Source organism: Ochotona princeps, chromosome 1 (assembly GCF_030435755.1).
Source record: "Ochotona princeps isolate mOchPri1 chromosome 1, mOchPri1.hap1, whole genome shotgun sequence".
Classification (NCBI taxonomy): domain Eukaryota; kingdom Metazoa; phylum Chordata; class Mammalia; order Lagomorpha; family Ochotonidae; genus Ochotona; species Ochotona princeps.
Window position 1 is genome coordinate 106,868,556 of NC_080832.1, and position 16,282 is coordinate 106,884,837.

Sequence of the window (16,282 nt, forward strand, 5' to 3'; positions counted from 1 at the left end):
CAGTGATTGCTTGATTTTACACTGGAGATAGCAGCATAAGCTCTGAAAGAATTGTGAAACACACACCCATTTCAAACCTTTGTGTGGTTAAAACTCCTAAAGAAAGTGACTAATCCAGTAGCTAAGGGGTACCTGTAGTTGCCCTTACTGAGATCTTCAACTACCAATATTGTCAAAAAAGAAATGTAGAAGGTAGAAAAATTGAGCAGTGCTATGGAAATTAATCAGAAAACACCACACTGTTAGGAAATTTTTCAGACAGTATGGCTTCTTCAACAAAGAAATTGAAGGGAACAAAAAAATGAAAGAGGAGACGGCAGAATAAAACAGACATGAGAGACATCAACCAACTGTCATCTGTGGACTTACTTGAATCCAGACTTTCTTTTTTTTAAATTTTTTTAAAGATTTATTCATTTTATTACAGCCAGATATACACAGAGGAGGAGAGACAGAGAGGAAGATCTTGCGTCCGATGATTCACTCCCCAAGTGAGCCGCAACGGGCCGGTACGCACCAATCCGATGCCGGGACCAGGAACCTCTTCCGGGTCTCCCACATGGGTACAGGGTCCCAAAGCTTTGGGCTGTCCTCGACTGCTTTCCCAGGCCACAAGCAGGGAGCTGGATGGGAAGTGGAGCTGCCGGGATTAGAACCGGCGCCCACATTGGATCCCGGGGCTTTCAAGGTGAGGACTTTAGCTGCTAGGCCACGCCGCCGGGCCCTTGAATCCAGACTTTCTAAAAAAAAATCGTAAAAACAGGACCTGGCGCAGTAGTCTGGCAGCGAAAGTCCTCTCCTTGCAAGCATGAGGATCCCATATGGGCGCCGGTTCTAATCCCTGCGGCCCCACTTCTCATCCAGTTCCCTGCTTGTGGCCTGGGAAAGCAGTGGAGGATGGCCCAAAGCCCTGAGACCCTGCACTTGCATGGGAGACCTGGAGGAAGCTCCTGGTTCTTGGCCTTGGATTGGCACAGCTCCAACTGTTGCAGTCATTTGGAGAGTGAATCAGTGGACAGAACATCTTCCTTTCTGTCTCTCCTCCTCTCTGTAAACCTGCCTTTCCAGTAAAAATAAATAAATCTTTAAAAAATCTATAAAACAAATGACATTATTGAAATAGTAGAAAACTCTTTAGATTTTATTTTGGTAAAAAGATTTGTCTTAGTAGAAATAGGTATGGGTGAAATAATACAGGATTTACTTCTAAATAATATTTGATAAAGGGAAGTGGACTAAATAAAACCATCCTTAAGCTAACAAATTGTTAACAAGGAGTGGTTTATTATACTAGCTTGTCTACATTGGTGTATAGTTAAAGTTCTCTGTGATGAAAATGTTGAAAATACTTTTAAAAGTGAAGTCACACATGGATGGGAAGGGTGAAAATGGTGGCTTCCAAGATTTGTGGGCAGGTGTGGTATTTCCCAGGACCAAGACGACAGTACCCTACCCTTGTGAAGATGGAGGGGAAGGTGCAGGGCCTGGGAGCGGGGGAGAGGTATATGGGGGAGCCCAAGACCCCGGGGAGAGAGGGTACCTGTGAGAAAGCAAGTGGCAGGAGCAGTCAGGGTGCTGGCCAGGGTGCTGACAGGTGCCTGTCTGGTTGCTCAGGTTGGATAGTGTGGGGATGGAAGGCTAAGGACGGATCTGGATCTGTCAAGCAGTGAGAATCCCCACATCTGAAGGTCTTGATTGATCCCTAGGGAGGCAGCAGAGGGGGAAGAGAAGTGCGTGTGTGTGTGTGTGTGTGTGTGTGTGTGTAGGACAACGGCTTGGAAGAGCTGCTAGATGAGGTTTGCTGGGGAGCCTCTATGGGTCCTGAAAATTGCTCTGCAGTAGCTGTGAGGTCTCAGCCAAACAGCAGACATACATAATATGTCCAGCCATGTTCCTGATTACGGGGCTTTCCCTGGCAATGGTCACACCCATACCCAGGAGCAACAAGGTGCCCCGAGATCCGAGTTCTCTAACACAGTGACTGGCATGTGCACAGAACTTGAATAGATGTCAGTCAATGATAAACTTCTGATGTATGATGGAGGAAGGGAATCTATTGAACTCTGCTTAGCAAGGGAAAGACCTTGCATTTGGAAGAAACATTCCTGTGCTCCCGTCTGAGGACCAGGGAGTTAGCACAAGCTAAGGGAAGAGAACATGTGAGGTGAATTTGCTGTAAGTGGTAAAAATTTCTTAGTGTCTGTCCTTTGCTATACAATGTAAAGGGATAAAAAAGACTTTTGGGTCGTAAAGAGAGAAGAGGAGGCAGAATGAAGCACAAATAAGCCCTGAAGATGAACATGTAGGAAATTCATGAACTGTGCTTCAGTCAAAGAGACAGAAAGCTAGACACAGTTCTAACAGTGTCATCCAGAGTAGGTAGAATTTTTTAAAAGTGTGTGCAAGATCTGTATGCTGGAAACTAGAAAATATCGATGAGTGGGAATTTGGAAGATTTGGTAAGTTGTTTGTTTTCCTTCACACCAAACCATGGCTAATATGATCCCTGTTCAAAGCCTGTAGGCTTCCAATTTTTAAAAAAGATTTATTTATTTTTATTGCAAAGTCAGATATACAGAGAGGAGGAGAGACAGAGAGAAAGATCTTCTGTCTGTTGATTCACCCCCCCAAATGGCCACAACAGCAGAGCTGCACTGTTCCAAAGCCAAGAGCCAGGAGCTTCCTCCAGGTCTCGCGCTCAGGTTCAGAGTCCCAAGGCTTTGGGGCGTCCTCGACTGCATTCCCAGGCCACAAGCAGGGAGCTGGATGGGAAGCAGGTAGCTGTCGGGATGCAAACTGGCTCCAATATGGGATCCTCGCATATGCAACGCAAGAACTTTAGCCACTAGGCTACCATGCTGGGCTGCATAGGCTTCCAATGTTTAAAAAACAGTACAGAACTTGACATTTGGCCTAGTGCTAAGATGTCTGCTGGTATGTCCACATCCTATGTCGGAGACCCAACTCCACTTCTGGTTCCAGCTTCCTGCCAAGGCACCCTGAGAAGCAGCAGGTAATGGCTTAAGTAGCTGGGTCTCTGCTTCCATGCGGGGGACCTGGATTCAACTTCTGGACTTTGGTCTTATCTCCAGGCAGGGGGCATTGTGGGAATTTGGAGAGTGCACCAGTATAACAGAGCTCTGATCTGTCTTTCCAACTTTCTTTCTGTCACTCAAATGTATAAAACATAAATATAAAATTTAAAACTTTACATAGCTGGGCATGGCATGATGGCTCAATGGCAAAATCCACACCTCACAAGTGCAGAGGTTCAATATAGATGCTTGTTCATATCCCGGCTGGTCCATTCCCATCCAGCTCCCTGCTTATGGACTTGGAAAGCAGGAAAGGATGGCCCAAAACCTTGGGACAATGCATCCACGTGGGAGACATGGAAGAAGCTCCTGGCTTCAGCTCAGCTCTAGCCATTGCAGCCACTTGGGGAGTGAACCAGTGGATGCAAGACCTTTTTCTCTGTCTTTCCTTCTTTACATAAATCTGCCTTCCTAATATTAATAAATAAATATTTTAAAAAGGCTGTACTTAGCAAAGCATAGTTAAAACCATTTTGCAGAAATAATATTTGCTTTAAGTCTCACTATAAAAATGTCAGAAAATAATGAAGCCAGAATGACATTGACAATAGAATTATAGGCTGGTAAAGAAGGGCAGACAGGCTTGAAATTGACCTACATAGCAACTGATTTTTTTCACAAAGAACCTAAGGAAATTTAATTTGAGGGAAAGGTAGTCATTTAAATAAATAACACTGGGCTTTGGATATCCATTTGTGAAAAAAAAAAGTAACTACAAATTATATCTTGCACCAAATGCAGAAAATAACAAAATTGATCTTAGGCCCAAATACAAGACCTGAAATCATGAAACTTCTAATGGAAAATGCAGGAGAAAAACATCCGTGAATTAAGATAGGTAAAATGTGTTACCACAATACAAAAGCACAGAATATATAAGAAAAATCAGAGAATTAAAATGTGCCAGTGCTAAAACCGTCTACTAACTTGGCAGGTACTACTAAAGAAGAGAGAAGAAGGGACAGACTAGGACAGAGTGCTTGCAATCACACATCTGATAAAGGACTGGCATCAAGGCCAAACAAAGAATTTTTGCTAATTAGTAATTATGATAGTAATAGACAACAAAAATGGACAGAATATTGGAATTAAGATTTGTCAGAGAAGCTACATAGATGGCAAACAAAAATTTTAAAATATTTAGCATTATAAATTTTTTGGAAAAGCTTCAAAAAACTTGACAATATCAAGTGTTGACAAAGATGAAAAAAAACCCAGTTATAGTGTCTTGGAACAGTCAAGTTAAAGTGTATACTTACCAGGGTAGTCGCTTGACTCTCATTAAGACATATGCTTCGTACCACAGTGCCTATATGTGTTTTCTGCTCCTGGATCCTGATACTATCAACCCTGGGAGGAAGCAGTGATGATTCGAGTAGTTGAGTTGCTGTCACTGATATGGGAATACTGAATTGGGTTCCTGGTTCCGGGCTTCCCTACCTGCTGCAGCCCTGGTTTTGTGGGCATTTGGGAACTGAAACAGCAGATGGGTGCTTTCTGCTTTTCATCTCTTTGCTTTTCAAAAGACAAGAAACAACCATCCAACCACACAAAACAGACCCATCAGCCTACCATGTGATCTAGCATTCCTAGGCATTTATCCAAGGGAAATGATAACTAAATGCAAATGCTTATTGCAGCTTTCTTCATAACTGCCCCCGAGTGGACACACCCAAGTGTACCTCAGCCAGTGAATAGATAAGCTATATTATTGGTTCTACACAACCAGATATTGGTTCTCAGTAAAAAGGAATGAATCACTGAGAATGTAACTGCATGAATGCTGAATACACCATTGTAAATGAAAGAAGTCAGACTCAAAAACCTCTACACTGTGGGTCTCCATGTGTGTGATGTGTGAGAAGCAGCAAGAAGCTTCAGGAACAGACGTCTGAGCAGCGGAGAGGGCGAGACTGGCCGAGAGTGGACCGATGCAAATGTCCTGAGTTGTAGGGCTTGTTACACAGACATTGTGATTGTGAGGGTTGTGGCACAGATATAGGAATTGATCAAAATTCATGGAATTGGATGCCTAAAAGGAGTGAATAACTATGCAAATGATATGCTAATAAACAAGGCTTGGTAAAAGACCTTGTACAGGAACCTAGAGGGTGATCTTCAGGAGTGTCTATTTCCTTGCACATACCCTGCCTCATGGTAGATGCACAGTGGATACGAGTAAAGACATGACTGAAAGACTTCGTGAGTGCTGCCAGGAAACCAACATCTGTACAGTTATGGTCCCCTGGGGGCTTCCCTAAACCTGCTGGCTACTCTCCCCTCCCCAAGTAGTCATGGGAACTGCTCCAGGTCTCTCTCCACCCCATCCCCAACCCACCAGGCCATTTTACTCCTTGGGGTCTCCGCATCAGTGGGCCCTGGGGGCCTGGATCACCCTGCACAGCACCTACCTGTGCAGCGATGCCTCCCTACCCTCAGAGCTCCAAGAAACATCGTGCCTTATGCCCCTTGGCACACACATGAGTCCAAGATGTGTGTATGCCCTGGATGAATGCCAGCCAAGATCCCAGAGGCTCAGCTTGTGCAGGACCTTCCAGGTGGGACAGAAAACCCCCCCTTTCCTAGGCAGCCCCCCTTGATCCCCCTGCTCACTGGTGTATGTGTTAGCTTTCTTTTTTTTTTTAGCATATTTTTATTGCATTTCATTTTTTAAAAATTAATTACATTGCATTATGTGATACATTTTTTATGCACTGGGATTCCCCCCACCCCTCCCCACACCCTCCCCCCACGGCAGATTGCTCCACCTTGTTGCATTTCCACAGTTCAAATTCAGTTGACATTCTTTCATTGGAGGTATTTACCAAGCATAAAGTCCAGCATCTTATTGTCCTGGTAAGTTCAATGGTTTGTTGGTGAGACCATCTCTGGTTTGAAGGTAGAGCTGGCAGAGTATCATCCCAATCAATTAAAAGCCCCAACATAATATTTCCAACCATTTCCAACATTGTGACATTAATTGACATGGTATTGATTAACTAATATGTTACTAGGAAAATGCAGGTTCTCAACCACACCTGTGACTTCTTCATAGACATTTCAATTTTGGTTTATATTCAACCGTGTTCTATACACCTTAAAATGGCTATAGATTGCTATTCAGCTGTCTCATGCCTATTTTAATTTTAGTCTTTAGCAGTTTATAGCATTGAAGCATGTTTTCACTGAACCTGGCTGTTTTTCAGCTGGTCTAACTCTATAATTCTAACAGGATATATGTCAACTGTTTAGGTGAGCATGTTTAGGAGGGGTGTGCAGAGAAATCTTCCATACCCCAGTGAGGAGGAACTAATCTTTGTGTCCCACCCAGTGAGGTATAAGTGCATCCCCGCTGACTGTTTCCTGTCTGTTTCTAAGCTTTCATTGTTGTTCTCTGTCTATCTATTCTAGTTTTGTTTGTTTGTTTGTTTGTTTGTTTGTTTTGAGGGGTTTCTGGAGCGCTCCTGATGGTTATTATGAGAGGGGGTGGGGACCCAAAATTGGAAGCAGACAAGGACCAGAGAAAGCTCCTCTCCCTAGTCCTGAAGGAAGTTTACTGTTCTTCTGTGTCTGCGGACCGCTCAGGGATCCTGGTTGTTGTTTCAATGACCTTGGATCCTGCAAGGCAGGATTTGGGCTTCTTCCATCCCATGTGGTAGATCCAATTGGGTGTGGGTGACCTCAGAGTTCTTGGCCTCCGAAGGCACTCCAGTTCCCCGTGGTCTCCTTGGCAGTAGGGATGTAGTCCTCGGTGCTCATACCGATAGTCCTTGGTGAGGATCTAGGAGTCTTCAGGTTTGGGATAAAAGCCTCCTTCTGTCTGCCTGCTCCACTCTGGGGACCCCTCCCTGCTCTATGCGCATGACCTCCTGTTAAGAGGTTGTTAGGATTACTCCTGATTCCCCCATTTGCCTTTGTAGTTTTGCTATTGTCTAATGCTAATTTGAGTCTGTTGTCTATGAGTTACCAGTTATGATCCTGATTGGTTATATTTCCCGTCTTTCTCACACCTTCTAGGGTGATGTAAGATTTCTCTGCTCTCCCTCCCCCTTTCCAAGTATCATGGGGTCTTACAAGTACATTAGGTTTTACAATTCTTTGATGTAGATCATACATTTCCCAAAAGACTTCTGTGTTTCCTTTTAGTTAAGCATGTGTTGCATACTCAGTGGCACATTATTTTAGCAGGGTGCTACAATTTGTTGTTGATGTTGTTGTTGTTGTTATTGTGATCGATGTGGCTGTTATGAAATGATGTCAATCTGAAAAACAGTAATATTATCTCAACCCCAAACAGCCTGTATCTCATGCAATAAGATCTTGTGAAGTAACCAATGATATGAGGCAGATTGCTTATGTGTTAGCTTTCATTGCTGTGGGTATCCAAGGCAGGTTGCTTGTGAAGAAGGGAGGTACAGTTGGATTCACAATTTTGGAGCCACAGTCCATAAACAGGTGGGCCTGGGATAGGATGTCAGGTGAGGCTCGCATGGAGCACCAGAAGGCAGGTAGGCATGTGTGGTGTATGTCCAACAAGATTCAGTCCTGGACTGTACTTCAACCACCTACTCTAATCCAACTGGACACCATAGTTGGATTAAGCTCCCACCTTTAACCTGTAGTCATTAATGTAAGACTTTAGGAATTGAGGTTTTAGTTCGTCAGGATGACCGAACGGTCTAAGGCGCTGCGTTCAGGAATTGAGGTTTTTAACACATAGGACTTGGGGAACGCTCAGTCTGATCCCCAAGCTACAGCATTAAGATAAAAGCCGGGGGCCTTGCGGCGTGGCCTAGTGGCTAGGGTCCTTGCCTTGAATGCCCCGGGATCCCATATGGGTGCTGGTTCTAGTCCCGGCAGCTCCACTTCTCATCCAGCTCCCTGCTTGTGGCCTGGGGAAGCAGTCAAGGACGGCCCAAAGCTTTGGGACCCTGCACCCGCATGGGAGACCAGCAAGAGGTTTCTGGCTCCTGGCTTTGGATCGGCACAGCACTGGCAGTTGCGCTCACTTGGGGAGTGAATCATCAGACGGAGGATCTTCCTCTCTATCTCTACTCCTCTCTGTATATCTGACTTTGTGAGAAAAATTAATAAATCTTAAAAAAAAAGAGATAAAAGCTGGAGCACTAGTGCCTGAGTGTTCATCGGATCAGGCCCCATTCTGAGGTATTTTCCTTGCATGGATCCTTGTTAGCTAGTAATCCTATGCAGTATTGTTATTTCCATTTTACAGATCTAGAAACTGAGTCACAGGGAAGGTCATGGACATGTGGTCACACACACAGAAAACAAAGGAAAAAAGAACTTGAGGCCAGGAAGTCTGGCTCAAGGGTCAAGTTTTTGACTGGCCACCACAGCACAGAGATGCCAGGCGTCAGGAGGGACTAGAAGGGGCAGGGTGAGACCAGAGCTAGAAGAAGGCAGCTGTTGCAGCTGGTACAGTCTGAACTCAGCTCTGAGGTTCGTAACCCTTGGGCCAGACTCTGCAAGGAGACTAAGCAGCTTCGGCCCCTATCCACCCCAGCCCTGTAGGGGCAGCGCTCTGACTGGCATCTGCAGCAGGGCACTGGTCTCTCAGGCATGGGATCCTGGGTATCCTTCTGTTGGGGCTACAGCAGCAGCTCCTCCTCTCCCCTCCTCTCTGAATCATAAAGCCAGACCCTGGTCCTATTGCTCAACCCCCGGCTGCCCAGTTCCTGCAGGCACCGCCTGACCAGCCTGCCTGACCCTCTCTGTCCTGCAGTGCAAGGGCAAGATCAGATCTTGCGGCAGGTGCCCTGTAGGCTGTCCAGGGCTGGGGGTACATGGAGCCTCTGTGGCTACTGGTCCTGCTGGCCATCACAGGTAGGATGCCCTGCTTCTCCTTCCTTGAGCTGTGCTTGGGAGCGGGAGTGGGCACTGAGTAGTACCAGGGAGGGCATTGCCCGGTGCCTTGCGCTGCTTGCCCTTCCTTCTTCCCTCCCTCCCTTCTCAGCGCCAGATCCCACGCAGGTTAGACTCTCATGTGTGTGTGGTGGAGAAGGGCCAGCGACTGGCCACAGAGGCAGAGAAGGATTCCTAGTTGTGGCATAAACCAGCAATCAGAGGAAACTTGGGGGGGTGCTGTAAAGAATCCCCAGCATCATGAGCCCCCTGAAGCCGAAGTCTAGCCCAGGTGAGCAGCCGGGAAGCAGGGGAAGGAAGGAGCACCCCCCAGGAGGGGCCCCTCCCATGCTGGGAGGATCTTCTCCCCAGCTCTTGGTGGACAAGGAGAGGGCTAAAGATGCCCATGTTTAGATTTTGGGGAATGACAGCTCACATCCCTGCACCTCCCTGCCTCCTCCCTATGTGAGTACCTCTTGTTCCCCGGGGGAAGGCTGGGAGAGGGGAGAAACGGTGCTGCTGGGGTCTTGTTCCCGCAGCCTCTTAGCTGGAGATGGAAAGGGGACTTGGCAGCCAGAGTGGGGTGTGTGTGTGTGTGTGTGTGTGTGTGTGTGTGTGTGTGTGTGTGTGCTGCTTGCCAGGAGGCAGAGTGATGGGCTGGGTGACATGTACACGGGGACACAGTCAAAGGCACTCCTCTCGGCAGCTCCCAGCTCCTTCAGCCTCTTTCTGGTCTGTGTCCCAGATCTGGGGACAAGGGGACAGGACCGAGAGCAGAGACAGTGAAGCCATAGCTCCAGGTAACGCCCTGGCCTGGCCATGGGCTAGGGCCCTGGCTCAACTCCTTCCACCCCCCCACCCCAAGGGAGTTCCAAAATAGCAATCTCATGTCTCGCCCAAAATAGCTCTGAGCCGAGTCCTTCCTGGAAGGGGAACAAAGCCATAGAAATGGGGAAGCTGGAAGTTGAGGAAAGTGGAGAGTGTGGAGTCTGTGCCAGCGTGGGTGGGTGCAGATGAGCGGGTGTGACCCGCGAGAACGGGGTGCCTGGCCCCGCCCCTGCAGAGCCAGGCGCAGGCCTGAGGGTGCTGCTTGCCCTGCCGTATTGAGATGCAGAGGCAGAAGAGAGGCCCTGGTGCCCCTAGACAGGAAACAGATGGGCACAACAGAAGCAGAGGGACTTGGTCACCAAACATCACCAGAAATAAGCCCAGCAAGGGGCAGTGACGTCTCTAAAGATGCCCAGCCAAGTCCAACAGCAAGAAAGTCAGACTCCAAAGTCTGGTATCCCAGCTCTTAGCCTCCCATAAACACATATCCTCACAGTGCTACCCTCTCTTTCAGCTTGAATAAGAACCCGAGTCCCTTAGGGGTGTGGTTTCTGTCTAAGTTGCACACGGTAGGTGCTTAGTGCACATTCAGTAAAGGAATGAAGGTGTAACTGAGTACCTCCTCCACAGGGCTGTCCTGTGCCCACAACGTCACGGTGTTCCAGGGCGTGGAGGGCCAGTCCCTCCGGGTCTCCTGTCCCTACAACTCCGTGGAGCACTGGGGGAGGCGCAAGGCCTGGTGCCGCCAGCTGGGCGAGAAGGGCCCGTGCCAGCGTGTGGTCAGCACGCATGCCTGGTGGGTGCTGTCCTTCTTGAAGAGGCAGAATGGGAGCACAGCCATCACGGATGACACCCTGGGTGGCATCCTTACTGTCACGCTGCGGGATCTTCAAGCCCACGATGCGGGCCTCTACCAGTGCCAGAGCCTCCAAGGCAGAGAGGCCAACACGCTCCAGAGGATCCTGGTGGAGGTGCTTTCAAGTAAGTGGGTGACTGGCCGTACCTCTGGTCTGTCCCTGGGCCGGGCTGGTGGTTTGGGTGTCTGTGAATGGGACTGCTCTCTGGGTTCCAAGGCATCCTCCAGGTATCCTTTCTCAAAGGAAAACCTCCACTGTGGGTCTCTTTGCCCCCACACAGGGTCATCAGAGATGATTGTACAGGTTACTCATGGTGCCAGGAAGCCCAGATCCAGTCCCAACTCCTTTTGCTGGGCTGTCTGCCTGACTCAGGGCTGTATCACCTGCAGGGAGGGCGTCTTTCTCTAACTTGCATTAAGATGCTGTCAGAGCTAGCTTGGCCTTACTTCCTCATGCAGTGTTATCACTTTGCTGTCTATGCATGTGATGTTTCTGTAAAGGGACTTCAAAATGTTGTAGAAAATGTAGAAGAAATGTATCTCAGTGCAAACATTTTTGAAATCCATGCATAGTTTTCTTTTTAAAAGATTTACTTTATAAAAAAGATCTATTTATTTTTATTGAAAGGCAAATATACAGAAAGGAGGAGAGACAGAGAGGAAGATCTTCCATCCATTGATTCACTCCCCAAATGGCTACAATGACTGGTGCTGAGTTGATCTGAAACCAGGAGCCTGTAGCTTCATCTGGGTCTTCTGTGTGGGTGCAGGGTTCCAAAGCTTTGGGTTGTCCTCAACTGCTTTCCCAGTTCATAAGCAGGGAGCTGGATGGGAAGTGGGGGCACCAGGATTAGAACTGGCGCCCATATGGGAGCCTCATGCATGCGAGGCGAGGACTTTATCCGCTAGGCTACTGTGCCAGACCCTAAAAGATATACTTTTTATTGGAAAAGCAGATTTACAGAGAGGAAGGTCTTTCATTTGTTGACTGACTGTCCAAATGGCCACACTGGCTTGAGTTGAGGCCAGTGTGCCAGGAGCTTATTCCTGGTCTCCCACAAGGGTTCAGGGTCTCAAGGCTTTGGGTCATCTTCTACTGCTCTCCCAGGGCACAATCAGTGAGCTAGAAGGGAAGTGCAGCATCCAGGACATGTACTGGCTTCCATATGGGATGCTGGTGCTTGCAGGCAGAACATTAGCCAGTTGAGCCATTTTTTTCATAGTACGCATGTTTTGTAAACTTTTGGAAGACTCTTCATGTGCTCAGATTTCAATTTCTTTTCACCAAAGCTAAGCTTGTCATTTGATTCCATGTCCACAAACTTTTTGAACTGTGCCTGTCAGTGGCTTCATTCTTCCCTGGCCAAGCAATCAACAATTCCACCAGCAAACATTTGCCACCACCCCCACGTTCCACCCCACTCAGTGGGTGCAAAAGTGTGATGCTTCTCCCCTCTGAGCTTTGCACAGGGATCTGAGACTCCAAACTCTGCTGGGTCCCGAGGGAGAACCACGTGAGGTGGGGGTAGGGGGTGGGGAGGAGGTGTCATGATTCTCCCCTCTTCCCACTTCCTGCTCCTCCGCCCAGGCGGCCCTTCATCGTGCAAGCTGGGTAAGGACGAGGCTTTGCCTAAGGTGCAAGGGGAGGGGACACTGCCAGCCCCCCACTCCACCATATTTCCAAATACAGCAGGGCAAAGAGCCCCAAGTGCTGAGTCTGGAAAGGTGTGGGGCTCAGCTGACCTCTAGCAGGGTGGCAGAGAATAACGCGGTTGCCTTAACTCTTGGCTTGTGTCCATAGGAAATCTGTTGCTCCACCTGCTCTCCTCCAAGGCTGCTGCGTGCTGCAGGGTACGAGCTGAGAGGCTGGGCACTCTGCTGAATCCTCCTCCTCCCCCCACTCTGGGATAAGCAATGGAGGCTCATGGAGATTAATGACCTCCATACACTCAAGGTCAGAGGCCACAGAGCCTCGCCCCAGCCACAGGGATTCTGTCTGCCCAGTCTGCCTTCTGTCTCCACAGACCCCCTGGATCATGAAAACGTTGCAGACCTTTGGGCCCCAGAGGAGTCCGGGAGCTTTGAGGATGCTCCCATGGAGCACAGCATCTCCAGGTGCAGACCCTTGCCCTGCAGAGCCCAGCCAGGGGTGAGGCAGGGGTCCCGGAACTGCCAACCCCAGGCGCAGAGAACCTAAAGCTCCTTCCAGCTGGCCAGGTTGTGTGTGCATGAACCTGTGCCCCTCTTGGTACATTGAAATAATTCCTACGACAGTTGGTCCTGAGCTGCTGCTCCAAGAGCGCCCAAATAGATAACACCCAGACTCCCCACAATTTGGCAACGATGAGTTTTAATCTTTCAGCATGAAACAGAGAACCCCAGTGCTCTGCACTTCATCCTTTCTGACTGGTCCCTGCCTGAGTCTTGTTTGCATACTGGTAATATAACCACTGAGTGCCCAAGCTTGCACACACACACATACACACTCAGACACATAGTCTCACATATATACACTCATACTCAGACACATACTCACACACATGCATATACACACACTCAGACACAAATATTCACACATGCATGCACACATATATTCATACTGACACTCAGATATTCTCACACATACACTCACTCACATAGACATTTACACTCATAGGCACATACACACATAGACATACACACTCCATAGCATACTAAGGGGAACAAAAGAGAACTGCTTGGCAAGGAAGGGATGTACTTAGATACACTGAGCAAGGCAAGGGCCTGGAACTCAGTCTCCTGACTGCAGGTCCCATAAGCTCCCTGCATTACAGATGGTGCTGGTTGGGGGAGGTCGCCTGAGCCCCAAGAGGCTTACAGTTCCGTCCCCTGAAGGCAGACTGATGGCTATAGGTGATCCATAGCTCCCCTCTGCCCTCCTTGTGTCCTCCAAGCAGCCCCTCAGAAGGAGAGACCTCATTCCCATCCACTGCTATGCTGCTCCTGCTGGCCTGCACTTTTCTCAGCAAGCTTCTAGCAGCCAGTGCCCTCTGGGCTGTGGCCTGGCGAGGGCAGAACATGGGGACAGCTCCAGCCAGTGGCCCAGATGGTGGCTACCACTCAGGGCACCTGCTGCAGACCCTGACAGGTGAGCTGGGAAGGAGTACAGCGGGCCAGCAGGGCGGGCAGGGGTGAGTAAGGGCGGGCAGGGCGGGCAGGGGCAGGGTGCAGCTGAGAGATCATGTGAACCTCTTAGTGTTTTGTAGGGCTGACAGACACATGAGGGAAGAGGACCTCAGATAGAAGGAGAAGCCACCCAGCCTATACATGTGTCATTTGGTTACGAAGATACCTGATTCTGCTCTGGCAAGGGGCTCCTCTGCCTGCATCCTGCTCCCCGAGGTCCTGGCAGCAAGGACGTGTGTGTGTGTGTGTGTGTGTGTGTGTGTGTGTGTGTGTGTGACTGTGTGTGGCAGGGGCACAGTGTCTGTCTGGAAGGTGGAAAAACCACCTCCTGGCTTTTGCCGCTTGGATATTAAACATTTTCACAGACACACCCAGGACTCAGCATGTGAAAAACCAACTGGCCGATCCATAACTGCCCCATACTTCACAGGGGTTTTGGGAAATTCAAAGAAACAACATTTGGGATAGCCACTTGGCACTACAGTTAATATGCTGCTTCATATGCCCAATCCATGTTGAAGTGCCTGTGTTTGGCCTCCAGTTCTGATCTAGCATTCTTGCTGATGCGCATGCTGGGAGGCAGCAGGTGATGGCTCATGTGCTTAGGGCCCTGATGCCCACGTGGGAAACTCGGCTGGAATTGCTAGCTTCTGGATTCCACTTGGCCCAGCTCTGGCTATCATAGGTATGTGAGGAACGAACAAGCAGATAAAGGATCTCTCTACCACTTTGCCTTTCAAATAAACAAACATATACCTTTTTATTAGAAGAAAGAAAGAAAGAAAGAAAGGAAGGAAGAAAGGTAGGTTTGTGTCACTCCCTAATAAGTTGTCTGGTACACAGCGTGTCGGAGTCCCGGATCCTGCCTGGTCACCTCTGTTCCAACAGTGGACCACATCTATTTGTTATAAATAAGAAATGCTTGAAGAATAACAGAGATTTTGCAGATTAAAAATATAAAGACTAAAAGATTGGGGCCGGTGCTATAGCGTAGCAGGTAAAACTGTCATCTACATCCAGCTCCAGTACCCCATTTGGGTGCCAGTTTGAGTCCCAGCTGTTTCACTTCCGGTCCAGCTCCCTGCAGCTCTTCTGCAAAGCAGCAGAAGATGACCCACATCCTTGGGCCCCTGCCATCCACGTGGGAGACACAGAAGAAGCTCCCTGTTGCTGGCTGTGGCCTGACCCTGCCCCAGGATTGTGGAGTGGGACAGGAACCAGCAGGTGGAACATCTCTCTCTTCCTCTGTCTTTCTTCTCCTCTCTCTGTAACTTTGCCTTTTAAATAAGTAAATAATTTAAAAAATAAGAAATTTTAGAAATAATAGAAGGGTAGAGGAAAAAGACGAGGAAATCCCCAGAAGACAGAACAAAATGGACAAAGAGATGAAAAAGATATGAGAATGAGATGAATATGTAAGAGTCAGTATCCGGACCCGGCGGCGTGGCCTAGCGGCTAAAGTCCTCGCCTTGAAAGCCCCGGGATCCCATACGGGCGCCGGTTCTAATCCCGGCAGCTCTACTTCCCATCCCGCTCCCTGCTTGTGGCCTGGGAAAGCAGTCGAGGACGGGCCAAAGCTTTGGGACCCTGCACCCGTGTGGGAGACCCGGAAGAGGTTCCAGGTTCCCAGCATCGGATTGGCGCATACCGGTCCGTTGCGGCTCACTTGGGGAGTGAATCATCGGACGGAAGATCTTCCTCTCTGTCTATCCGGCTTTCCAATAACAATAAAATCTTTAAAAAAAAAAAAAAGAGTCAGTATCCAACTAATGAAGGAGCTGCAGAAAAAGGGGAAGGAGCCTGTGGGCATCCCATATCAGAGTGCCTGATGTGAGTCCCAGCTGCTACCCTTCTGCTGCAGCTTCCTACTCATGCACTCAGGAAGGCAGTGGAAGAAGAGGGTTAAAGTATTTGGACCCTTTTAGCCCTGGATGGATGAACCAGGATGGAATTCCTGACTCCTTGCTTCGGCCTGGGTCAACCTTGGCTGTTGTGAGCAATAGGAGAGTGATCCAGAGATGGGAGATCAGAAGTGATTAGTAAACAAAGAGCTTGTTGCCCAAAACAAGAAGTGAGCCAGCCAGTTTAGGGCACACCATCCAGGTGGCACTTGTGTTGTGAAGATGTGCGGCAAGAGGGACAGTCCCCTAAAGGCTCAGGTGGGGTTGGTGGTGGAAGAACCTGAAATCAGAATGTCCTGACCATGCTGAGGGCACTTGACAACTCTGCATCCTCAGACTTCGTATCTGAAAGACCCTGAAGATCATCTCTCTTCCTCATTGCCCTCTAGCTGCCGTCATCCTTCTCCCATCTCACTCCTCAGTCAGGTGCAGCGCCCAGGGAGTCTGCTTTCTCACCCCACCTTGCCTCAGGGTCAATTTCTGAGCACTTGAGCCAACCTGGGCTTGGAAGAGCTCCCTATTCCCACCAGTCCCTGCCTCCCATCCTGAGGTCCCTTTAGCCGTGGACAGCCCCA

At 48.7% G+C, this 16,282-nt stretch overlaps 1 protein-coding gene across 3 annotated transcripts; it reads left to right on the forward strand.

The window, feature by feature from the left end:
- Window positions 1-8,639: 8,639 nt before the first annotated feature.
- On the forward strand, window positions 8,640-14,227 carry TREM2 (triggering receptor expressed on myeloid cells 2). 3 transcript variants are annotated; one of them, XM_058663416.1, is made up of 5 exons: window positions 8,640-8,939; window positions 10,416-10,766; window positions 12,666-12,756; window positions 13,575-13,768; window positions 13,896-14,227. In XM_058663416.1, the coding sequence occupies exons 1-5, from the start codon at window positions 8,900-8,902 to the stop codon at window positions 13,901-13,903; spliced, it is 684 nt and encodes a 227-aa protein (XP_058519399.1). In that variant the 5' UTR covers window positions 8,640-8,899; the 3' UTR covers window positions 13,904-14,227. The 3 variants fall into 3 exon arrangements, with proteins under 3 accessions (XP_058519399.1, XP_058519385.1, XP_058519390.1); XM_058663402.1 differs by having other exon boundaries at window positions 13,877-14,225; XM_058663407.1 differs by having other exon boundaries at window positions 13,887-14,222.
- Window positions 14,228-16,282: the final 2,055 nt, after the last annotated feature.